Source organism: Myotis davidii, unplaced genomic scaffold (genome assembly GCF_000327345.1).
Source record: "Myotis davidii unplaced genomic scaffold, ASM32734v1 scaffold107, whole genome shotgun sequence".
In the NCBI taxonomy this organism is placed as follows: domain Eukaryota; kingdom Metazoa; phylum Chordata; class Mammalia; order Chiroptera; family Vespertilionidae; genus Myotis; species Myotis davidii.
In genome coordinates, this window is record NW_006383012.1 from 3,807,019 (window position 1) to 3,832,427 (window position 25,409).

General features: G+C 40.7%; 2 protein-coding genes across 7 annotated transcripts in view; one reads left to right on the plus strand and one right to left on the minus strand.

Annotated features, from left to right (window-relative positions):
- The window catches only part of ZDHHC6 (zinc finger, DHHC-type containing 6), a 10,760-nt gene extending 1,857 nt beyond the window's left edge, over nucleotides 1-8,903 (minus strand). Inside the window, 6 exon segments of the mRNA XM_015557961.1 lie at nucleotides 1,126-1,179; nucleotides 1,931-2,092; nucleotides 4,031-4,190; nucleotides 5,541-5,632; nucleotides 7,235-7,714; nucleotides 8,674-8,903. Coding sequence (XP_015413447.1) covers nucleotides 1,126-1,179; nucleotides 1,931-2,092; nucleotides 4,031-4,190; nucleotides 5,541-5,632; nucleotides 7,235-7,501 — 735 coding nt within the window. The 5' untranslated portion in view covers nucleotides 7,502-7,714; nucleotides 8,674-8,903.
- Nucleotides 8,904-8,978: 75 nt separating this feature from the next.
- The window catches only part of VTI1A (vesicle transport through interaction with t-SNAREs 1A), a 313,354-nt gene continuing 296,923 nt past the window's right edge, over nucleotides 8,979-25,409 (plus strand). For 4 of the 6 annotated variants that reach the window (XR_001512316.1, XM_006778717.2, XM_006778719.2 and 1 more), the window contains exons 1-3: nucleotides 8,979-9,421; nucleotides 16,468-16,526; nucleotides 18,363-18,473. Coding sequence is in view for 5 of the 6 variants with exons in the window: in XM_006778717.2 (XP_006778780.1) it covers nucleotides 9,328-9,421; nucleotides 16,468-16,526; nucleotides 18,363-18,473 (264 nt within the window). In the remaining variant the exon portion in view is untranslated. The remainder of the gene's footprint in view (nucleotides 9,422-16,467; nucleotides 16,527-18,362; nucleotides 18,474-25,409) is intronic. The other 2 variants (XM_006778718.2, XM_006778720.2) reach the window with 2 other exon arrangements.

Consider the following 25,409-nt stretch of genomic DNA (forward strand, 5'->3'; position numbering starts at 1 on the left):
AAGGGGGAGGGGGTTTATTCAGAATGGAGGAACTGTTTCGTGGGGGCAATAGACTGCAATGGTTGTATCCTGGGGTGCAGTGACACCCGTGGGAATGGCCAGGAAAGGTGTAACAGGGAAGTCATCATTTTATGAAAATTATTTTTAAAAGCTAGCACATCTTTCAGTTTTTATACCACTACACATGTATATATACTTATATTTGCTTTTATGTATACATTTTATGCATATACATAAATATTTGAGTTGTATAAATTATATTCTAGGCATTTAAGTTGTTAGCTTTAACTTAAGGCAATACTGGCTTAGAATCTTCTTAAGTTCCACTGACACCTAGTGGTATAAAGATACATTATTTATTCCTACAATAAGTGAACAAACGTAGTTGACATTTGTTGTATAAATTTTAGTTTGTGATAATTTCAATAAATTTTCTGTAAGCTTGAATTTTTACTCAGCAGCAAAGCACCAATTTTAAAATAATTCCTAGGTTTAGCATAGCACTTTATAAAGAGCACTAGAGGCCCGATGCATGAAATTCATGAAAAAGTAGGCCTTCCTTCCCCTGGCTGCTGGCACTGGCTTCCCTCTGGCACCCAGGACCCGGGCTTCTCTTGCAGCCCCGGCTTCAACTGGAAGGTCGTCCGGAAGGATGTCCGGTCTAACTAGCATATTACTTTTATTACTATAGATTGGTCATGAGCAAAAACACTTGTTAATCTTATGTCAATCTAACTAGAAATTATACTTTAAAATATTTTATTATCAAGGGACAGTATTTTAAGGAAAATCTTCTTATAGTTAGAGGTGATATTGATGTTATTCAATTAAAAGAATAATCAACCTGTAAAATGTATGAGTTTACTGAATTGTATAAATCAACCCCCATCCAAATTCAATCTGTGGTTCCTCTCAGAGTGTATGAGAAGCGTATTTCTCTGGGAGTTACATTAAACCGGGGAGGAATCAAACTGTCTTCTACATTTACCTTTTATGTGGCATGCAAATGACTTAAGGAAGCCATTTGGTAGCCAAATTTTCACTTCCAGGCATTTGTTAGTTAATCTGGTCTATTAGTTAAATCAGTACTTTAATGATACTGAGGAAAACAAGTATTAAATTTACCTTTTCTTCAATCCATGATTCAATAGAAGTTTGGTTTCTGAGAATTATTTTTATCTGAAAATTAAATAATAGACAGCAAAATTTTATACTGGAACTTTGGTTCATTAAAGATTATTATCTTCATACTAACAAACCCTATGTGATAGTGTTTATTGCTCCATTCCATAGATGAAGATACCAAGATAAAGGTTAAGGAACACAGTGTGTGGTCACCTGATTCGAAAACCCTTTTTCTTAACCACCGTACTACAAAGCCTCTTAAAATAAAACCCATAAGCAAATCTAAATATATTGTTTTAATAATAATTCATGTTTCTTAAGGATTATCTTCTGAATAAAGTTTTTAGAGTACTAATAAAATATTGATATAACTCATTCAATCAATACGTAAGTGTATTTTGCTATTAAAATCTCATCACTGTTTTATTTAAACTTAAATATGATTAATCTATTTAATACAAGTACATGACTCATTTCAGTCAATGTAGGTATTCTGCTTGCCTTAGAAGTTGAATATATTCAGTCCAAATTCTATTTGATTTTCCTACACATAACTAATTCCATTTACATAGGTTTTTACACCACAGAATTTTAGTTTATTTTTAACATGATTTGTAAGTATAGGCATTGGGAAAAATAATCAAAGAAGTTGATCACAGGCTAATAGAAACATGAAGTATAACCAAAATCAGCTTATTTTACACTAAGAGTTGTAAAAGGGTTGGGTGATGCATCAAGGCTGTCCTCATTATAAGCAGCCCCAATAACTCGACAGCTTTTAGCTAGAAGTAACCGAGGAACTTACCTGGATAAAAAACAACATCCCAACGGCTATGGTTGTTCCTAAAGCTAATCCCAAGGCAAACAAGGTGGCAGCAAATGCAGCTAATCCAAACGGAATAATTGGAAGAGGATCTCTCCGGGCTGCACTCATATCAATTTTGACCGTGTTCCAGCCAAAGGAGAGCTGTAAACAACAACATACGCTCGAAAAATTGGGTTGTCGTTAAGTGGTTAGGCTACTGTAACAACTGAAACTGAAACAACTTGATTAAAATGATCAAAAATGGTAGCTTGAAATTGTGGCCAGAGCAAACACAGTTGTTTCTAATGAACACTGTGGCTTGAACTCATACTGACTCATTCATATACTATATCATTCTTAGTTATTCTCAAATGTTATTTTTTGGGGGTTGTTTTTCATTGCACCTTCAAAAGGTGCTAGGCATACCCTACAAACATTAATTTGCATTTACAACACTAAGTTCACCAATTTAGACACTAAGTTGTTTTTTTGTCTACCTCTCCTCTTTGCTTGTCTGTATTTACAGTAATCTTCCACAGCAAAAAAGACAGCCTGGGGCTCAGCTGTTTCTTCCCTCATGTTCCACAACCAGAGGTGAAAAATTGGCAAAATGTGGCCTAAAGATGTGTATTGCCTGGCTTGCAAAATGTTTTAAATATTTAGTTAGGTGCCCACATTTAAAAATCAGGAAACTTCACATTTAAAAAAACAGATTTTTTCTTCTTGGAAGATCTAGCATCACTGGGCTGGATTCTCAAACATGAAAAGCTGGCTGAAATAGAATATGGGTTGTCCTCTCTGTGACAGGCATGTTCCCCAGTGTGCCACAGTCCCATGAGGGCTGTGTCCCTCATTTACCTTGCAGGCCCCTTTAGGACACTGAATTTGTGTCCCCTGAACTTTATCTCATGACTACCTGCCCAAAAATCGACTCAATCCGTTGCAGAGCATTTTAGGACTGTGCCTGCTCCATGAGCCACATTCTAGGGAGCGGTCGCCAACCGGTGTTCCGCGGACCATTGGTGGTCCATGAGATCTGAAAGGTTGGCGACCGCTGTTCTAGGCACTGGAATTAGAAATGAACAAACTACAACCACAACCTGAATGGGATGGAGAAGGAAAGCCCTCATGTTGTCTTTTCTTCTTTTTTTTGCCCTCCTAATTATTCTTACCATAGCTACCAAGTTTGAAATTTCTTAAGTTACATACACAGCCCTGGTTGGTGTGGCTCGGTTGAGTGGAGCATTATCCTGTACACCAAAAGTTGGGGTGTTCGATCCCTGGTCAGGGCATCTACAGGAAGCAACTGATCGATGTTTCTCCCCCCCCCCCCCCCCCGCCCCGCCACTTCTTCTCTCTGGAATCAACATACAGTCAAACCTCGGTTTTCAATCATCTCTCATCTCAAACAATTCGATTCTCAACCTGACAACCCTTTCATGTGGATACTTGTATGGTCAGTAACTCATCTCCCAGGCGAAAAACATAGGAGACTATGTGAAAGTATGAGTCAGTTTACCACTAAATCTCATCTTGCAAACATCTCAGGAAATTATGGTGTGAATATTTTTGTGTTTTTTTGCTTTTGTTGCTGCTTATTAAATTTTCATTTTTACTGTACATTTCATCTCCTTTTTGTTAAATTTTAATTTCATGTCCTTTTTGTTTTTAAAGTGTTTATATATTAAATAGCATATTAATCATGTACTGTATATAAGAAAGGTTAAAACAGGGAATTATTTGTGGGTCTGGGACGGATTAATTCAATTTATATTATTCCTAATGGGGAAAAATGATTTGGTTTTCAAACAGCCTTCTGGAATGAATTAAGTTTGAGAACCTCGGTTCCACTGTAAATAAATAAACAAACAGAATAAAATAATTATCAATTCAACCAGAGCTAAGAAGGTGAGTTCCCAGAGAAAAATAATCCAGAAAAAATTAAGTTTTAATGCTTTTAAAAAAGGAATCCATTTAGAGGTAAAGCAAAGTGTGTTTCCCCACTTAAATCATAAAAAATGTATTTGCAAAAGGGACCTCATAAATAATCTTGAAAAACCATTTAATCTGGCACAAATGACTTCATAACATTTCACTTACCCGGTTATAAAGCTGTGTATACATCGTCATAACAAAAATGAAGGCAGCATGAATACAACCCTATGGCGCTAACAGGAGAAACAGTGGAAACAAAGCATGATTTTGGTAACCACAACAGTTGTTGATCCAAGGACAGTGATGGTCCATCTTCAGCACACACCTAACAAGAAACATTTACATAAAACATGAGGCAGGAAATCCTGTGGACTTGAAATAACTGGTCTTCAAAAGACCAAGCAGCCCTGGCTGAGTGGCTCAGATGGTTAGAGCATCGTCCCAGATACCAAAAAGATTCCGGGGTTTGATTCCTGGTCAGAGCACATACCTAGGTGGCAGGTTCAATCCCTGGTTGGGACACATAAAGGAGGTAACTGACTGATGTTTCTCTCTCTCCCATCATCTGTCTCTAAAATAAAAACATAGCCTCAAGTAAGGATTAAAAAAAACAGACCAAGCAAGTAGGAATCCAGCATGTTCGTAAGTCAAAAAGAAATTACAATCCATGAAACAAAAAGAAACATCTTTATGAGTTTTTAAACAATTTGGGACAGTGACTTCTTTTAGATTCTAAACAGGGAAAGAAAGGGCAGGTTTTGAAACAGCTTCTGATGAAAAGATGTCTGCTCCTTATGAATTTGTTTCAAGAAGTCAGGAGGCCTACTGAGAGGTTCATAATAAAGAAATGACTATGGTTCCTGGTTTTCCTCCAGCTCTGAAATGCAGTGACTGAAGAGAAGTACAATAGAGACTCAACAAAATCATGTACAAATCTCCACTGAGGTTGATGGGACCTAGCAGACGCATGTAACTTCCTTCCTGTCCTCATCCTTTAGATGTGGAACCTCTGAGTTAAACAAGCAACTACTAAATATAATATGTGGTATAATAAGCAAAGTCTTACCAAGCTTCCTTCCCTTTTACTGCTTGAAAATTTCCTGTCCTCAAGCCAACTTTCTTTGCTTCCACAGTTTCCCTAAACCTCAACACTCTCATCAAAAGTTCTTATTAAGAAGTGGATACAGCTGTTCATTTGTAAAGGTTCTAGCTTATTTCACATTTTTATAGTGACTCAGTTTTCCTCTCATTAAGTTTTTTATATTAAACACTATGATAATAGGCACCTGGACTATTTATTAGATTTGCATAAAGTGTAAAAATTAGTCAAAATAAAGGAAAAAAAGCAGCTCTCCTCTATAATTAGACTCAGAACAATTCGAAGTTAATTCGTGATCTATGGCAACAATTTGCAGATATGACTTTCAACCATGCTCTTGGCAGGGGAAGAAGCAAAGTTAATCTGTATTTTCTAGAAAAGTCTTTTCACATATAACAAAAGAGATGTATTTATTATCAGAATTGATGATTTAAGAATGATATGGAGATTATGGACACAAGTATTTTGACAATGTTGTTTATAAAGTAGCCACCTTGCAGAGAATAAAATTAGGACTCAAAAGACCACCTGTCGAGGTGATCAGTCCCTAAAGTGAATGGCAAAGACAGACAGTACCTGCTACACTTTCGACAGTGATGTGACCGTGGTGCCTTGTATGCTTGGCAGACTTGACAATACTGGAGGTACATGCTATCCTGAGAATTTTCCTTGGCAGCAAAACATAAACAAAAAATACATCAGATAACCAATCTATAATAATATCTATAATAACAAAAGCATAATATGCTAATTAGACTGGACGACCTTCTGGATGAAGCTGGGGCTTCGAGGAAAGCCCGGGTCCCAGGTGCCTGCCGGTGGCCAGAGGAAAGCCCGGGTCCCGGGTGCCAGAGGGAAGCTGGTGCTGGCAGCTGGGGGAAGGAAGGCCTACTCCTGCGTGAATTTTGTGCATTGGGCCTCTAGTCCTAAATAATAACAAGCCTTATGAATAAATGCTTCCCTATGGTTTAATTTTCTTTCATGGGGGTGGGGGAAGGATGGAATCTTAACTTACATTTCCAATCCTTTTATTTGAGCTAAAATATTTTTATGTATAAAATTTCTGGTAACAGCACCATCACTCTCCCAATTACTCAGAAGTCATTTTTAATTTCTCTTCCCTATGCGCCATCCTAGTCCATTACCACTGAGTACAGTTGGCTCTACTTATGCAAAATCTTAGTAGGATGGGAGGGGTTCAGGAAAAAAGGTAGCTGACAACTCAGCAGGTATTTAGAGTAGGAGATTCATCCCATAACACATTTCTGATTATGTCAGAGCTCTGCTTGAAAACCTCTAAGAACTCCCTATGGACTAACAATTTCTCATGTATTTGAGGCCTTCCATAACCTGCCTTTCTTTCAGCCTTCTCTGCACTACATAATTTGTCCATTGTTTCTGAATACGCACTCAACCTGAAATCCTGAAATGCCTTTTACCCATCTCCTCTGGAAATTCCCACTCCACCCACAGGTCCCCAACTGAAAATGACAGCACTCATCATATTCTACACTGTGTTTATTTCCTCAAGTGCCTTGGTTTTTCTCCTCAGTTACAAGATTTTTCAGAATATGAACTGTCTTACCCATTTCTTTATTTACTTAATACAATGCACTAGTATTTCTCCAATGTTAACATACTTTAGAATCATCTGGGGATTTCACTAAATGCAGATTTTGACTCAGTAGAGTGGAGCTCAAGATTCTGCATTTCTACCAAGCAATGTCCCTCAATAAGGAATATGGAAATTCATAAGCATAAACTTTTTAACAAATTTTAAGGAGCCATAAATTGATTCATACTGTACTTCTAATCTTCACTGCAATGATTTAAAAACTTTATGATTTAAACAAAAGTTTCTAAAGTTTTCCTCAGTTCTGAGGATGTTAATGTATTACATATAAAAAGATTATAGAACCAAACTACATTGTGAAATCATAAATAAGTGTATATGATATGCATTGTTTCCTAAACTTATGACCATGGACTCATCACCACCCCTCCATGTTTATTTTATTTTTTTTTCTCAATGCAAGACAAGTATAAAATGAAAATACTCTGGGAAATACTGATTTAGATCAGTATTTTTAAACAGGCATGAAATAAATAATCTGAGCTTTAAATGACCAGTAATTGCAATGCACTTAGTCCCTATTACAGCAAAAAGCAGTCTGTGTTAGATATTATTGGCTAGAAGATAAAGCAAAAACTAAATTATCATGAGGTTATCATTAGAATTCATCTAAATTCTAAAGGGATCTTTTTCTTACCGGTTTCCATCCCAGAGGGACAAAGCCAGGACCAACAAACATGGCATTGAAGTAATTATAAAGAATCATGACCGTCCAATTTATCAACATGATGAAATTCACGCTTCCTCCAGTTGTATGTAAGGGCCAATACCACAACACAGAGTCAATCATGGCCATCGTAGAACATATTGCTATAACACCGAGGGCTATAATGGGGCCCCAGTGGCACAGTCTTTTTAATTCTTGGAGATTTTCAAACTTGATAACTGAGCAGAAAGTACCCATGTTGGTGAGGAAGAATGTCTTCCTATCTTTAAAGAATGACAGATTTCCTTTTTTTGTGCACACATATCCATGTGCCACAAGTCCACGTGTGTTCCTTAAGTGTCATGTCTTCAGTCTGTGCGCTGTGAATGCAGGTTATCCATTTTCACTGTTACATGCTCAGAGCTCTTTATCTGAACTGGGAGAATCCAGTATCTTGGTTTGAAACCCAATCTAAAGAAAAGAAAATGAGGAAGTTCAGGAAAAAATTTTATGACATCCTAGACTTAACTCCCATAACCACCTAAACAAAAGCACCTCACCAGTGCACTACCGGGGATAGCTTGTCAAATGTCAAAAAAAAAAAACAAAAACCCAAACAACCAAAACATCTATTTTTATTAGAGCCCAAATAGGGTTCAAATCTAAATGGCATGTAAACTGGATACGTGATTGTCTGGGGACTGTGATTGTCCAACGTTTAGTGAATGGCTTGAGGAGACAAAGATTTTAGAGCTGGGGAGCAGGGATTTAGAGTTGAGCTAATCCAGCTTCCTTACTTAGAGAAAAGAAGTTGGCTGGGAGAGCCTCGGTGATTAGATCCAGGTCAAAGGTAACAGCTTAACCCAGTCATTCGACTCCCTTTACGGAGCTCTACACCACCTCTCACCCGATCTCGAATTAAGTATGAGCCAGGCATGGTCCACATTATTTGCCTGTGGTTGCCCCCCAAACACCAACCTAAGGGTCTACTTGGGCCAAACGTAAGGAAGCGAGAGAGTGAAAGCAAAGATCAATGCAAGGAGAGGAGAGAGAGCTGTGTGTGAAATCACGACTGGGGGCGTTCATGAAAAAAGAACATGAATGAGGATATTTTAGGAAAAAAGAAGAGGAAGTTCCCTCCGCAGCGAGAGCCGGGAGGCTTTGGAGACGGGCATTGCTGATGGAACCGCAGTGACCCAAGGGAAGCAGCTCTGGGGTGTAGGGCGATAAAGACTTCCACGCGACAGATGCCGCTGCCTTGTGCCTCAGTTTCCCGCCCGTGTCACGGGGTAGAGCTCTTAGAAATCCTCACTCGGGGTAGGAACATCCTGGGAAGCGTGGCTGGTCCCAAAGCACTGGAGATTCTGGTCAAACTCGGGTGGCGTGGAGACCGCCAAAAAGATGGTTACATCCCCAGCCTGGACTCCCACCTCAGTCTGGTCCTTGGTGCCCCCTCCTCGGCCATCGCAGTTCCGGAGCGGCCTGGGCTCACCCGGAACACATTTTCTCCTTTTCGAGTGACTTCAGCATGGGCACCTCGGTCCAGAACAAGCAGAGCGCAAATCCCGGTTGCTAGAGGCTGGAGTGCGGGACCCGAGACCACGAGTCGGTCTCCGCCGGCGCTTTCGCCGCTGGAATCCCGCTCCGGCCCGGTGCGCAGCCTCCGTGACAGCCACTTCCGGGAAGTTCGCCGCCTCGAACTTCCCCCCGGAAGCAAGCTCCTGTGACCTCTACCTTGGAGAGCTGGAGCCGCTTCCACAACGTGGAGGGGTTAAACAAACTTTCAGGGATTCCTTAGAAGACGACTATTTTGAGAGGCTTCCTGAAGGCACTAATTAAAGTACTTTTCCTCAGAGCATGTGTTCATGTTGAAACCTGAAAGGAATCTAAAAAGCGTACCAACCCAGTTTCCGGGGGACTGAGATTGTGGCGGACAACCAGGAAGCGGCCGGGCTGGGAGCTGTCTCGGGTTCTCCGCTCTGGTCTCGAGGCCAGGTCCCAGGGTTCCTATACTGTGTCCCCCAGCTCCGCGCTATCCCTGCCCCGACCTAGGCTCCGGCCTGGCCTGTCGCTCCGGAGCCGCCATGTCGTCCGACTTCGAAGGCTTCGAGCAGGACTTCGCGGTGCTCACTGCAGAGCTCACAAGCAAGATTGCCAGGGTCCCCCGACTGCCCCCTGGTAAGAGCCCTGTCCTCCGGGATGGCCCGTGGAGGGTGGCGGGCGGTGGAACGCCGTCTGCACTAGGGAGCCTCGTAGGCGCGAGGCTGGGGTGAGGTGGTGCTGGGGTCCCCCGCGACGGAGCTTGTAACGTGGTTGACAGAGTCCAAGCTGGGCTCTGGGGTGCAGGAGGCAGAGCCCTTCTGGGCTCCAGCCCGGACTCCGCCACTTGGTTACTTGCATACCCTTGGGACGGTTTCTCTGAGTCTTACTTTTTTTGTTTGTTTGGTTAGTTTTTCGTCTGTAATATATAGAGATGTGAGAGTGTTCAAAAAGAATGAATAGCCCTGACCGGTTTGGCTCAGTGGATAGAGCGTCGGCCTGCGGACTGAAAGGTCTCAGGTTCGATTCCGGTCAAGGGCATGTGCCTTGGTTGCGGGCACATCCCCAGTAGGAGGTGTGCAGGAGGCAGCTCATCGATGTTCCTCTCTCATCGATGTTTCTAACTCTCTATCCCTCTCCCTCCCTCTCTGTAAAAAAAAAAAAAAAAAATCAATAAAATATATTTTAAAAAATGAATGAATGAATGTATGCAGATGAGGGGTCTGACGTTGTTGTGTTAGTGATGACGGCAGAATTATATGCAGCAAAACAGGGTTAAGAGCCATGGTGCCTAATCCCACCCCTACTACTTAGAAGTTTTGGCATTCAGGCAACTTTCTTAACCTCTTTCAACTTTCCTTCTTGGTAAATGGAGAGAATTGTAGGGCTTTCATAGGGTTGTTGGGAAGATGAAATTATTTCACATATGGAAAGTCTTTCCTCGGTGTTAGCTGCTACTATCTTTTGTATTTTTCGTAGCCCCAACTCCATTTATTATTTCTCATCCTTCTTGGGGTGGGGGGACCATACACCAATGTTATGAAAAACTTGGTACAGGACAATTTCCCTCACGTTTAAAATTCCACAATTTCCATCCAGACGTGTTTTTATTTTTGTGTTGTTGTTGTTGTGTGTGTTTTTTGTTGTGTTTTAGCACATCTTTCTTTTATGCCAGACTGTCAACTGTGTGAAAGTGGGAGTTACTAGTATGTTTGATTCATTGGCATTTATTTAGAAGGGGCTGAGATCAGATGTTTGAATAAAAAAATATATAAATGTGATATTTTGTGATTTTTTAAAATTGATTTCAGAGAGAAAGAGAGAGAGAGAGAGAAAGAGAGAGAGAGAGAGAGAGAGAGAGAGAGAGAGAGAGAAATATCAATGATGAGAGAGAATCATTGATCAGCGGCCTCCTTCATGCCCCACACTGGGCATGGAGCCTGCAACCAGGGCATGTGCTCTGACAGGGAATCAATTGTGACCTTCTAGTTCATAGGTCAACCCTCAACCACTGACCCACCCTGGCCGGGCTACTTTGTGATTTTTGTAAGACATTGTTTTAGGATTTATCTTTCTGTAAATACAGATTTAATTTGAAGTGGTAGTTTGCAGATAAGATTGTTACTTTTTGGCTTAGTTGTTTAGGGAAATTGAACTATCATTAGGATGCTAGATTTGGGCCTACCTCGGCTCTGGGTATAAAATGTAGGAAAAGGTGTGTTCATTGATACATGAACTGGTGCGCAACCTCACTGTCTCACCTTGTTAGTCCGTCCTTGAGGCCAGCAATAATTTCCCCTGGACCTAAGGTGTTATTCCTCTCCCCTCCCCTCCCCAAAGTTATGTGTTTATAAATAATATTTTCCTTTATTTCTTTGTTTTTCTTCCCCCACCTATTTCTATTAATAGGGATGTTTGCTTGAAGCCAGGATCTCTGAACTTATACCCCACTCATCTCCTGAAGTCCCAGTTAGTTCTGCAGGAGATGGATGATGTCCTAAAGAGGTTTTTGAGTCCAAGTGAGGGAACAAGAGGAGAGACCCAAGGTAGCATGTACTACCCAGCTCTGCTGCCTCAGAGATTTTTGTGGAGAAAGTGGCTGATGGCCTCACCACTTCATGATACATCACCTCGCCTCTTCTCTTCAGTCCTGCTTTTCTCCACTGCCCTCGATCATCTTGATTTTTGTTGTCTTTGCTGTTGGAGATTCCTTCCTTTGACATCAGTCCCAGAGCCTCAGAATGTGAGGATTTGTGGTTTCAGTTAGATTTTTGCTCATTTTAAATTGTAATAGTTTTAGCAGTAGAAACACTTTTTTGTTGTTGTTGTTGTTTGGGAGAATTGCTTTTGTACTGGGAAGCTGTGTTATAAAGTAATAAAGTTATCCCTGAGTTCAAAGTTGTAAAAACGATTTCCAAGAATTTATTTTTTCTTGTCTTTAAGTTTTAATATAACCATTCTTACCACACAGAAGGAAACATTGGGATTAAGTATCTTAGAAATAAAGCCTTGACTCTCCTTAGCTCTTGAATAATGTGAGGCCCAAACTCAGCAGATATATTGGAATTGAAAGGAGACTGTATGTTTGGCACTGGAAGAATGCTTGCTGACTTGAATAATTGAATACTAGTTATTCCTTAAAATGCAGTGGTTCCCCTCTTAATAATTACTTGTGCTTGCTCACTTTATAATCTGTTTCTAATTGATAAATAGAAAAAAATGAAAGTATATCTAGGTAGTAATGAATTTCAGATGTATGTCTATGAACTAACTGAAATTAATATGACAAAACAGTATGATTAAAAGTAACTATAATCTCTTTCTCTGGGCATCATTGCTGGTTGACCCAGAGGAGAGGAACTATAATTTACTTCAGTTAAGAAGGTTAAAAGTTGGAGCAAACTTTTTGGTCAAAGCAGTTCATTCTTCAACATATTAACTTAGTATTTAAATTGTAGTCGAGTGAGTAGGACTGGTGGCAATTAAATCCACGCTGCTGTGCATGTACAATGTATTAAAGTGTTACTTCCAAAGAGAACAGAAAAGACTAAATATTTTAAAACTTTATTTTAAAACAGAAATTTGATTGCTCTGTGATATGTTTTCAACAATAAAAAGACTTTGCTCTTACACTAAAGTGTTTGAATCTTAACTAACTATAAATTGGACTAATGAGATGGATCAGTCCGTTCTTAGGTAATGCTCTATGACACTGTATTTGAAATTTGATTTTAATGATTAGTGTTCTGTGGTAAAGCCAGGGAAATGGATGAGTGGAAACCATTACTAATACTAACTGTAGAGTTCTTTTCCCTCTGGTGATGAATTCTAAGTTAGAGGGACCCTATATAGGTGTGGAGGTTCCATTACAACAGGCCTGAAGGACCTAATAAAATGTTCTCTTGCAGTTAGTTGCATACCTCACCGTTCACTTTGTGGCTGTAAATCAGAAAGACCAAGAAAGGTATTACGGCAAATTGGTTAAGAGTCACACATGGCATCAGATCTGTTTAGAGTCCCAGTTCTGCTACTGACCAGATGTAAATTGGCAAATTGCTTGGTCTTTCTAAGCCTGCTTCCTCCATCTGTAAAACTGGGGAAGAAGGGGGTATTAGTTTCAAAGTTACAATGTTGTAAAAATCAGATGAAATAAAACATGTGACATACTAGCACATTTTTTCCTTTAGAGAAAATACCTGAATTAGCCATTAGTGATGGATGTTATTGCTACTGCTGAAGGCAAAAGCTGGCAGGACTCAGCTCCCCAGACTTTGTTATATTAATTGGACTTTTAAAGGAACCTTGGGCCTCAATTCTTGCTTCTTGTCTGTGCCTAGACTAAAGTGAGATGAATCTTTCTGGATGAACACCTACACTTGAAAGGAGACGACTGATCAGGGCCTTTAGGGTATGAAATTGGAATTGGGTTTTAACTGGCTTTTAAGGAGAGAGTCGGAGGAGTGGTGGGGCCAGACAGTGTCCTTTCTGGGAGGAGATACTCAAGTCTAGCTGATTAGTTATGCTAAGCCCTGGAGTCTTGGAGATCAGACATAGCTATGTATGGAAGAAGTCATAATTTTTTTTTTAACTAGTAAACTGCCACAATATTTTGAATTTAATTTAAAAATTTCCGCTGCTTGCATCTATAGATGCTTATGGCGTACAAATGGTTAAATATGTTTTTATTGATTTCAGATAGGAAGAGAGGGGGCGAGAGAGATAGAAGCATCAATGATGAGAATCATCAATCGACTGCCTCCTGCACACCCCACAATGGGGATCGAACCGGTTGACCAGGAGTCGAACTGTGACCTCCTGGTTCATAGGTCGACCCTCAACCACTGACCCACACCGGCTGGACTGGCCTACATTATTTATTCAATTTAATATCATTTTCCAAGAACTGATTATATGCCAGACTCCGTGCTGGGTTGTAGGACTATAAAGATGATTAAGACACAGTTCCTGTCTTCCGAGAGCCTCCAAGGTAGAAGGTAAATCAGACTGGTAGAGGTGAGAGAGAAATCATTAAGATTAGGTAAAAGCTTAGGTGTTTTATGTGACTCAGTGGTTCTCAACCTTCCTAATGCCGCGACCCTTTAATACAGTTTCTCATGTTGTGGTGACCCCCAACCATAAAATTATTTTTGTTGCTACTTCATAACTGTAATTTTGCTACTGTTATGAATTGTAATGTAAATATCTGATATGCAGGATGTATTTTCATTGTTTGCGAACCACATTGCAACTGAAAGTGGTTTTTTGGCTTAGGAAAGGCTTCCTAGAGGTACTGATTTCTGAAGAGAGTGTTGAATAGCAATTTGCCAGGTAATCACAGTGGAGGTGGGCATAGGCATTGGCATTAAAGGTGTGGAGTCCTGCGAATATATCAGGATTAATGATAAAGACTTAGCATCATAAGTAGATAATAAGATAGTGAATAAATGGGAGCAGTTGAAATTGCCAGGGGCATAGAGGATAGTCATGGGGTGGGGGGAAAGCAAGGACTAGACCCTGAGGAACACGGGTGGTTAGAGGATGGGCTGCAGAAGTGGGTCCCCATCAGAGGACGCAGAGATAGAAGTGAGTGTTCAGGAGAGTCACAGAGTCAGGGTGTCGCTGAGGCCAGGAGAGGAGAAAGTGACAGGATGGGAGGAGCATAATGGCAGATGCCACAAGATTAAATAAAAATAGAACCAAGGAATGTCCATTAGTTTGGCAAACAAAGGTCATTAGTCTTGTGAGAGTCATCTCAGTAGAATGGTGGGCCATGGGCAGGATTACAGGGAGGAATGGGGGAGGAGGGAGGGAAATGTGAATGTAGCTGGAGGGAGAGAGATGTTAGTAGCAAAGGGGACTAGAGGTCGAGGGGGGCTGCTTGTTTTGTTTTTCTTTGTTAATGAGAAGTACTGGTGTTTGTTAGTCCTGGAGGCCCATGGCATGGGCTGGAGTGCACGCATAAAACCTATGTGACAGCTACTCTCTCCCCACTTGGTGTTGGCTGTCCTTCTGAAGGGCTATTTAGCTAGTAGGTGTTATACCCATCTCAAGCTTCACAACTTTTCTAGCCTGTTATATGAGTCAGTCAGTAATCATCTGGTTCCTTGTCACAGAAACCCAACTTTAAATAAAGAAAAAGAAACTTGTTTGTTCAAGGAACTTAACCGTGAAAAGTCAAGCAAAATGTATTTCAGAATTATCTGCAACCAGAAACTAATTAACTAACTCTGTCTAATCCATTTGTGTCTGTCTGTCTGTCCCCTCTGTCCTATCGCTCTACCTCTCAGCTGTGTTTCTTTCTAAAGGTAGGCTTCATTTTCAACCACTGATGCTTGCTCTTTGTGGCTAGGCCAGTGGATGCCAACAGCTTCTAAACGCCTGTTCTCATAACTCTACCAAGGGAGAGGAAAAGACTTCCCCACGGCTCCAGCACTTTGCTTGGTCGGCTTGGATTGAGCTACTAGGATTGGTCTAGGTAGGATGAGGAGCCCATCTTTTGCCAAGTCACTGTGACTGAAGAGGCAGGGTCATAGGAAGAGACAGCATCTCCCACTGGCCTGTGTGGTGGTGGTGGAGAGCCTCAAAAGAGCGGGGGTTGCCCTAGCTGGTTTGGCTCAGTGGATAGAGCATCGGCCTACGGGACTCCTCTCATCATTGATGTTTCTATCTGTCGAAAAGGGTGCTAGGCAGACAAAACGATACATGTTCAGCAAATTAAATTTGGTTAGCACAAAACGTAGGTGCAGTCGCAGAAAAAATGGTTTGGAATGGGGGTGGGGTGGGGGGCATTTTCTGAAAATACCTGCCAGGATATGTCTCTCCCGAAAAAGGGGATTCCAGTTCTGTTATAACTTGGTTTTGGTAGAGTTTGAATAAACCTCATACAGAGACTTAGCATTTCACAGTTTAAAAGTAATTTCACTTGTATCAGCTTGTTTAAACTAAAGATAACGCAGCAAGCATTTTTCATCTCCATTTTTGAGAGTACACACTGTTCTTACCCAATATTCCATAATCACTGAGTAGTTATTGACTTTAGGTTTGGAATCAGTAGCCCTAACTTCAAACATTTCCTCCGTTACACCCAATTTTAGTGTTAACTGAAGTACAGTTTTTTATTTTATTTTTTATTTTTATTATTTATATATATCTTTGTTTGTTTGTTTGTTTTATTGATTTCAGAGGGAGAGAGACAGAAAGATAGAAACATCAATGCTAAGAGAGAATCATTGATCGGCTGCCTCCTACACACCCCACACTGGGGATTGTTAAGATCTTGTCCAGTTTTAGGAATTGCTTTTGCCTGTGACTTTAAAATTGTATCTGTAAATCAGTTATTCCCGATTCATTATAGTGAAGAGTTTGCAGATTCTTCATGCCACCACTAAAACTGCTGCTGTTGACACAGTCTCTTCTAAAGAACAAAATAATTTTTGGTTTCTTTTTAAACTGTTATGGCATCCCTTAATCACTAGGTACTCCATAAGATTATGTATTTCTAGGTAGCCTAGAATTAGTGGCTTTAGAGTGGTTTCTAACCCACCAAAGAATGATATGGCCAGTTGCCTGGTATGGTAATTCTCAGTTTGATTGATCAGAAAGGAAAAAGGTATAGAAAAATAGAAGTTTTTAAATGTTAAATTTATTTATTTTCTTAGCAATTTTCTGATATTATTGTCTTTCAGATGAGAAGAAACAGATGGTTGCAAATGTGGAGAAACAGCTTGAAGAAGCAAAAGAACTGGTATGTACAGACTCGGTAATATATTTTAACACACGACCAGAGTCATTTAAGCTGATACCTTTCACTAGCCTGTTTTATTGCAGAAATGTAAAATGACTAATTAGCATTTTATAATTTAAAATTCATTCGCTTTCAAATTGAAGAGAATTTAATAGTTCCTTGGGATCTTGTTTTTCTTAATAAAGGTGATTCATTAAATATCCAGCTCTAATTTTTATTCCTTAATAATACATTTTATAATAGCTGTCAATAGCCAATGCTTGTTAAAGGCATACTGGGTACCAGACACTGGGATATGCATATTACTTGTTTTATAATATTAATAATATTAATTTTTATAAAAACTCTGGGAGACAAGTGCTATTTGTCATAAACTGTTAAGGATCTGAGATTTTTTCCTATTTGCTCACTAATAAGCAAGCTTGCCACAACTTCATGGATGCTAATAGAAGACATTAGATTCTGAGGTCAGAGACAAAAGACTTTTATCACTCACAGCAAAAGCAGCTGCCAGAGTTTGAGCATCCTTGTATGAGTCCCCTGAGCCCCAATTCCCACAGGAGTGGCAGAGGTGGCCCAGATGTATGTCCACACATACAGTAGAATGTCTTACAGGAGAGGAACATGGAGCCTGGGAAGCATACTGCTTTACAGCAGCCTGTAAGCAAGCCTTCCCTTTGTCCCAGAAGTTCCTCTCCCAACATTGCTCCCTGCAAATACTACCTTGAGAAATGTCCAGGGAAAAGAGTGGTTAGGGCCTTGCATTCCTGGCATGCCCAGCAAGACTTACAGGAGTCTGCGAAAACCATGGAGGAGTGATTTTCAACACTGTGATTACGCACCTCCCCCCCATTTTATAGATGGCAATACTGAGGCTTAGAAAGATTAAGTTGCTGGTCTGAGGTCCACACCCAATAAGTGGTGGAGTAAGAATTTGTATTTATATGAGTATATGCTAAACCCAGTGCTCTAAGTCATCCACTATTTTTTTTATATAAATACATTCACAGGGGGGAAAATATTGTATCCCAATTTTTTGTTTTAAAAGCCAGATATTGCAAGTATGATTTAACTTGTTACTGCGTTGTGGTCCTAAATGAGTGTGAATGCAGGCATCTGACTTAAAAGCCTGTCTTCTTAACCATCATAATATTTCTGTACTGCCTCCCATTAGATGCTCATGTGTTGTATTTGAAGTGTTATATGATGACAGGTTGTTAAAAAGTGCCCTGCTGTGATTTCAGTGAGCTTTGTATAATTTAACATTTTACTGTATCCATTTAACTCCAAATCAACATGGTAATAAAGTGTAAGAAGTGAAGCTGCAGGTTGAGATCACATGTTGGTTGGTATGTGATTTTCCTAATCAGAAAAGACTTTCTGGAAGAATTTTTACCAAATGACTAAGGCTGGGCAGACACTGTGTGCTTAAGGTTGGAAATAATGGTTTGGTTTATTTCCCATAGTCCTGGTGGTTTGCGGTCAAAACACCTGACCAGGTTGGACTGAATGATGGGATACTTCAAGCATATTAAAATCATTATTATTAAGGATGTTTGGATTAATGCATGTGTTTTAATAGAAATTCCTGAGAAAGTAAGTACTTTGGTGCTCTATGTCTCACTTGGCAAGCACTCAGTAACTATTTGTTCACCTAAACAAAAATGAAGCACAAACATAGTCCCAATATTATTTGATCCCAGGCGGGTAACTCCCTGGACCTGGTTCCTCAACCGTAAAGTGAAGAATTGAAATGAAATCCTTTCCGCTCTAAACATCTGGTCAAATAAAGAGTAAGCATATGGTTTCAATGACGTTTTGCTCTCACCCTGTCAGCTTGAGCAGATGGATTTGGAAGTCCGAGAGATACCACCCCAAAGTCGAGGAATGTACAGCAACAGAATGAGAAGCTACAAGCAAGAAATGGGAAAACTTGAAACAGATTTTGTGAGTCAAATCCCATCCTTGTCATATTTACTGATCTTTATACTAAATTTTTATTTATGTCTCCTGCATTTCCTCCACATGCCTCGCCTCACTCAGCATTAAGTGTGTCGTCTTCGGGAGGTTGTGCAAAAGACAAGCAATGCCTTTCATTGTTTGTGACCCTGGACCTAAAAATGTTCACAGAGCGAGCTAATGATGGAATTCAAGGGATACTGGATTCATACAGATATATTCAAACTAGTTGGTCCTTTGCGTTTGGATAGTATTTCCTGGTATTTACCATTTATTAGAATTTTGAAACCAAATTTCAGGCCTTACAAAGTTTGCAATATTCACAGATGGACTTAAGAGACTCATAAATGTCCTGAAATTATATAATCACGTGTCGCCTAGTGATGTTTAGTCATATACAATGGTGGTCCCATAAGATTGTAATCAAGCTGATAATATTCTATTGCCTAATGCTGTTGTAATAATGGTGTCATAATGTCCCCACTCAATGCCTTGCTCTCATGTTTGTGGTGATATTTTTAAAAATGTACTGCACTGTCAGTCATATAAAAGTATATTGCATATAAGTTCCGGTCCGTAATGCTTGATAATGACAGCAACTGACCATGTTACGGGTTTAGGCATATACTATAGTGTACTTTTTATTATTACTTTAGAGTGTACTCTTTGTACTTACATTAAAAAAAAAAGGTTGCTGTGAAACTGTGCTGTGCTATGCTCGAAACAGCCTCATACATCCCATGTTTACTACATATCTCCTGGTTACATCATTTTCTCTTGTGCTTGATTTAATCTCATGTTGTTTCATTCATCGTGCCCCTAAGCATACAAATTGCTAATGTTGCCAGTAAGAGGCCATGTGGACTGATTGAAGTCAAAATTAAAGTGAGTGAGGACTATGAAGGTAGAAAATCAGGGGTGGCTATTGCTCTCCAGTCAGGCATTCCCAGTGCCACCAGTGCTACGATCTCTCAGAACAGAACAAAGTGACAGGAGCTATTAAAGCATCTGATTCATTGAAGGCAATGGAACTTAACCAAAATTAGAGCAGGGCCTGTGTCAGACATGGGAAACTTCTAATGCCCTGGAGGGAGGGCCAGACAGCAGCGTGTCCCTCTCAGCACCGGGACCGTCACGGCCAAAGCGGAAAGTGTGTCTGCAGTGTTGAATGATGAGGCTGGACCTGGTTGGGATGATGAGTTTACTGCTACTCTGGGAGGTTTACACAGTTCAAGAGCTGTTACTCATTACGTAACGTGAAAGTGAGTGCTGAGTCAGCAGGTGCTGGTGAGAAGGCAACTGAAGGATTTTTGGCAACTCTAGCTAAGCTGACTGTGGAGAGAAATTACCTGCCAGAGCAAATCTTCAACATGGACGAAAACTCCCTATTCTGGAAACAGATGCCTGGAAGGACTTGCGCCGATAAGTAAGCCAAGTCAGTGCCGGGCCTCAAGGCCATTGAGGACAGGTTCATAGCCTTGGTAGGAGTGTCGTTAGCTGCAGACAGAAATCCTTTGTGATCTGGTGCAGTGAGAAGGTGGGCCTTCCAGTAAGCACACACTGCCAGTGTCCTGCAGGAGCAGTAAGAAATCATGGACGACCAGTGACTCAGTTTCCCCCACCCCCACCCCTCACCCAAGATGCCCTCCTGGGCTCAGGGTGATGTCACCAAGGAGTGATGAGGACACTCAAGAGGTTCGTTCATGACTTCAGAGGATTAGCCAAGAATGTGGAAGTTGCAAAAGTCTGCAGGACTGTGGGGGGAAATGGGCAGTTACTGCTTAATGGGTATAGAGTTTCAGTTTTACAAAATGAAAACTTTTAGAGATTGGTTGCTTAGCGATGTGAATACATTTAACACTGTTGATCTGTTCACTTAAATATAGTTAAGATGGCCCTAGCCAGTTTGGCTCAGTGGATAGAGCATCAGCCTGCAGACTGAAGGTCCTGGCTTCCATTCCTGTCAAGGGCACTTGCCCAGATTGCGGGCTCGATCCCCAGTAGGGGGCGTGCAGGAGGCAGCAATCAATGATTCCCTCTCATCATTGATGTTTCTGTCTCTTTCTCCCTTTTCCCTTCCTCTCTGAAATTAATAAAAAATATATTTTAAAAAATAGTTAAGATGGTAAATTTTACCAGAATTAAAACTTGAAATGGGAAAACAAAGATACAGATGAGGATCAACCTGAGCTTAACCTGGGAGTGATGGGACTCATGGGTTGGCATGTGAGTTAACTGTATTTCTGACCCTGGCATCCAAATTCATAAAGAAAGAATCTCTCTGCCTCTGTTCCTACCTTTGGTGTTTTAGAGGCCACACCTTCTAGACTCTAGTATATCTTCCCACAACAAGACCTATGGTATCAGACATAGTAGAAATTCCACCTAGAGTGTAGAATAGGGAACTTGCATGTTTGCACGTTTATTTTATATTTTAATGGATATTTTCCTGAGAAGTTGAGATAGGCTATGTCAGTTGCTGTGATGTGGTTGCCTTTTAAACTTGTGTTCCTATTAGCTAAAAACAATTAGAGTTTGTGATGGACCTAAACATGAAAGGAACTGAACACCCCGTTCTCCGCTCTGCACTGGATACGCCTTCTGTGACCGTTCTGTGCAGGGCAGGCTCTCAGCGAGAATAGGAGGTGTGGTGAGGAAACTGGACTGATTTAAGACTTCGACAACTCGAATTTATACCTAGACAACTCTAATTAAAGTTAATGTTTCAATACAAAGGATAAAAATGAAATCAAATATTTCTAAGGATTATTTTAGTTTGCTGACCCCATTTTTATGAAATCACTCGTTTCCAGTGATTTTTCTCTTGGTTTCTAAACGACTAAGTGTATTAGTTTTCCAGGGCTGTCGGAACAGAGTACCACAGATTGTAGCTCCAACAGCAGAATTTATTTTCTCACAGTTCTGGAGGCTGGAAGCCTGAGATCAAGGTGTCAGCAGGCTTGTCTCTCATGAAGCCTCTCTCCTTGGCTTGGAGATGGCCGCCCTCTCCCTACGTACGTCTTCACATGGTCTTTCCTCTGTCCTAATTCCTCTGATTTAATGCATTTTCATTTCTTCTGCTTATAAGGAAGCCAGGCATCCATTGGATTAAGCCCACCCTAGAGACTTCACTTTAACTGTTAACTCTTTAAAGACCCTGTTTTGAAATACAGTCACATTCTGAGGGACTCAGGGTCAGGACTTAAAAGAATTGGGGGAGACATCATTCAGCCCCAAACACTGAATTTAGTTTTGATCTTTTCTAATTAAAATTCTTTTTCAGAAACTAAATTGCTTCTGTGGCTTACAAGTCAGCTAACCCAACCTTCAGGGTTTTTTTTGTTTTGTTTGTTTGTTTTTGTCTCCTAAGGAGTATGATCCTGGGTAGATTCTTCCAGGTATTTGGATATTGCATAGTTGGATAAATATTTCTTAGGCATGTTTTCTATTATAAATAAAAATAGAACCAGCAAGTATGAACTAAGTATTTATGCTCTGGGCTGTCATTGCAGTTCATGCCTTTGTGTGTATATTTGCTTCCACAGCTTTCTTCTGTGACCGGAAACATCATTATAAAGTGCTTTAGCAAATTTCATTTTATTGAAGAGTGGACAGAGTAGGTGTGGATTACTGTCCCCACTTGACAGAACCAGGAGGCTCAGATTGACTCTGGGTTTCATCCAACAAGCCTTTCCTGAGCCCTGTGGTATATCAGGTGCTGATCTAGATGCTGGAAAGAAGCCCCTAAGGCAGGGAATTCAAATTCTAGTGAGAAAGACAAGAAGTAAATTTGTTAATTGCAGAAGAAAGATCTATAAGGGCATGGAAGACATGGTAAAGACCTTGGTGTTTTCTCTCTGTTGGTGAGAAGCTGATGGAGGGCTTTTAGAAGTGAGTGGTCCTTTGACTCCTATTTTACAGCTTCCTTTATCCACTCTACCATATCACATGGGATATTTGAATAGAGTAGAAAATATTTATACAATTTTCTTTTATTCTTATTTTCTTTTTATAGTTAACTAGAGGCTCAATGCACAAAATTCATGCAAAAGTAGGCCTTCCTTCCCCCAGCTGCTGGCACCAGCTTCCCTCTGGCACCCGGGACCAGGGTTTCGCTCCAGCCACCAGCAAGCACCCAGGACTCGGGCTTCCCTCTGGCCACCGGCAGGCACCTGGGACCCAGGCTTCCCTTGCAGCCCCAGCTTCATCCGGAAGGTCGTCTGGAAGGATGTCTGGTCTAATTAGCATATTGCACTTTTATTATTATAGCTTACTTATTTTTTTAAAGGAACGGAGCATATCTTCTTAAAGATATTGATACCTTTCTTACGGTGATGTACCATATCTAGAAATATTGACTTTCAAGAAAAAATTGCAGAATTGGTCCTTCATCTCTCATTTGCCAGGTTTACTGCAAATGAAGCCACTCTCTGATTCCCATTGTAATAGCATAACTTTGGGGAAACATTTATGCCAATGGGGAAAGGCAGAGGATAGCTCAGTACTTTTTCCTTATAGCCCAATTGGATTCTTGCCTTTATTTTTCCCCTAGCCCACCTCCCCTCCCCCTCTGCCTTCCCTGGGTTCTTCAGGCTGCTTCTCACTCACTTACTCACTGCATTTCTAACTCAGACCTCTGAGATGCCTATTTCTTAGTATTTGCTGGATACTTCTCCCAGAGTCCATTCAACACAAACACTTCAATTTGACAAGTACTCTTCACTTCCGAGTTCTCGTTTTGATTTCCCCCTCTCCATCACCTTGCACATCCAGTTGGTCATTGCGAATTAACCATTCTGTCAGTTAGCTGTCTCCTGTCCCACCTCCACTGCTGGAAACCTTCATGTTCCTCAGTCTGGATGCTGTAGTAGCCTCTCCTCCTTTTGTTCCTCTCCCACTTAAACCACCCTTTTCAGCGTTTCAGAATTCTCACACTCTGATCTGAATATGTCCCACTGTCCACAGAGTCTTCATTGCCTGCTGGATGAAATCTAGGTCAACTCCCAGGATTTCTATTCTGTTCCATTGCTTCCTCACATGACTAGTAATTTGATTATCCTGTGCTCAGTATTGTGGGTCATGTGTTGTTAAAGCGTAGATTTTGTCATTTTCCTTTTTGTAAAATAATATATATTTTTAAATATATACGTCACTGATTTTTTACAGAGAGGAAGGGATAGGGATAGAGAGCTAGAAACATCTATGAGAGAGAAACATCGACAGCTGCCTCCTGCACACCCCCTACTGGGGATGTGCCCGCAACCCAGGTACATGCCCCTGTAAAAAAATATATTTTTATTGATTTCACAGAGGCAGGGAGAGGGAGAGAGAGATAGAAACATCAGTGATGAGAGAGAATCATTGATCGGCTGCTCTTGCATGCCCCACACTGGGGATCAAGCCTGCAATCCAGGCATGTGCTCTTGAGCACAATCGAACCTGGGACCCTTCAGTCCGCAGTCTGATGCTCTATCCACTGAGCCAAACCAGCTAGGGCTGTCATTTTCCTTTAGAGCAGTGCATCTCAATCTTTTTCCATTATTACATTACACTTCTAAGGAACATTTTTAGACTTTTAAAAAATAATTTCCCTTCCTTTCCCTCCCCCATGAAATGTTACTATCACAGATATTCGGTATGTCTGCATGTCTATGTCTATGTCTGCTCATGTGCAGTGGCCCTTTGGAGGACCACACATCTGTGTAAAAGCTAAGATTCTCCATCCTCCCAAGAACCAGTTTTTGCCTCCATGGGCATGCTAGTACCTCTGCTGACAGTGCATGCTTTGGAGACTGGAGCTTTATTTGGGCAAACAGATGATTTCCGAACAGACCAGATCAATCCTTTCAAGGCTATTGTTCAGCGATGTTAAGACATGTCTGGCGCAGTTCTGCTTTTGATGGGCCTTTCTCAGGATCCATTTGATGACTGGAGCATTCAGTGACTGCTCTACGCTTTGGCCAGAATTCTGTCTCCCTGCTTCGGGTGACCTCCGGAATCACCCTTTTCTCCGTAGCTCCCAATGCCTGTTCTCTGCAAGACCTAATTCCATTCTTTTAGCCTCATATAACCTAATTTTTTAAAATACATATTTTTTTATTTCAGAGAGGAAGGAAAAGAGAGAGAGAGAGATAGAAACATCAATGATGAGAGAGAATCATTGATCATCTGCCTCCTCTGGGACCCTCCACTTGGGATCAAGCTCCTAACCTGGGCATGTGCCCTTGACCGGAATAGAACCTGGGACCCTTCAGTCCACAGGCCAATGCTCTATCCACTGAGCCCAACCAGCTAGGGCTCACCTAACATTTTAAATTTTGGCTTGTTATAGTCTCAGAGTAAGTTAGGAATATTAGGTCCAGAGAAGTTAAAATTCAGTCACTTTATTTTTTAGTGAGGAAACAAAGGGCCAGGAAGACCAAGTGTCTTAACCTTAAAGTCACGCTGCGGTTTAGAGTCAGGGCCAGAATCATGTAACCTGAACACATATTCTAGTCTTCTCTCATCGATTCTGTTTCCTGCTTCACGTTTCCATAAGAGTCAATTTAATAGCCTCTTTATGTATTTGAAAACTTTAAAAAAAATTAGAATTTACACATTTAAGCTGTTTTTGTAATTTCTTCCTTCAATGTTTATGTGAGGTTAGCTTGGAGATGGCCATGTCAGGGCATTTTAGGACAATGAACCAGCTAATAGGGGAAGAAATATAGTTGAGGATTTTCCAAGTTTAAGACTTGATTTGCTTCTTAAGAAAATAAAACCAAACAAAAACAAACAAAAAACCCAAACGTGTACAAACCAATCAACGAAAAACACAAATGTTGTATAAAATATTTGAGCACGTCCCAGTAAGTTGAAAAAGAAAGAAACAAGTACGCGATGCACCAGGATAAGGTCCCTAAAGTTGTGAGAGCGCGGTATGTG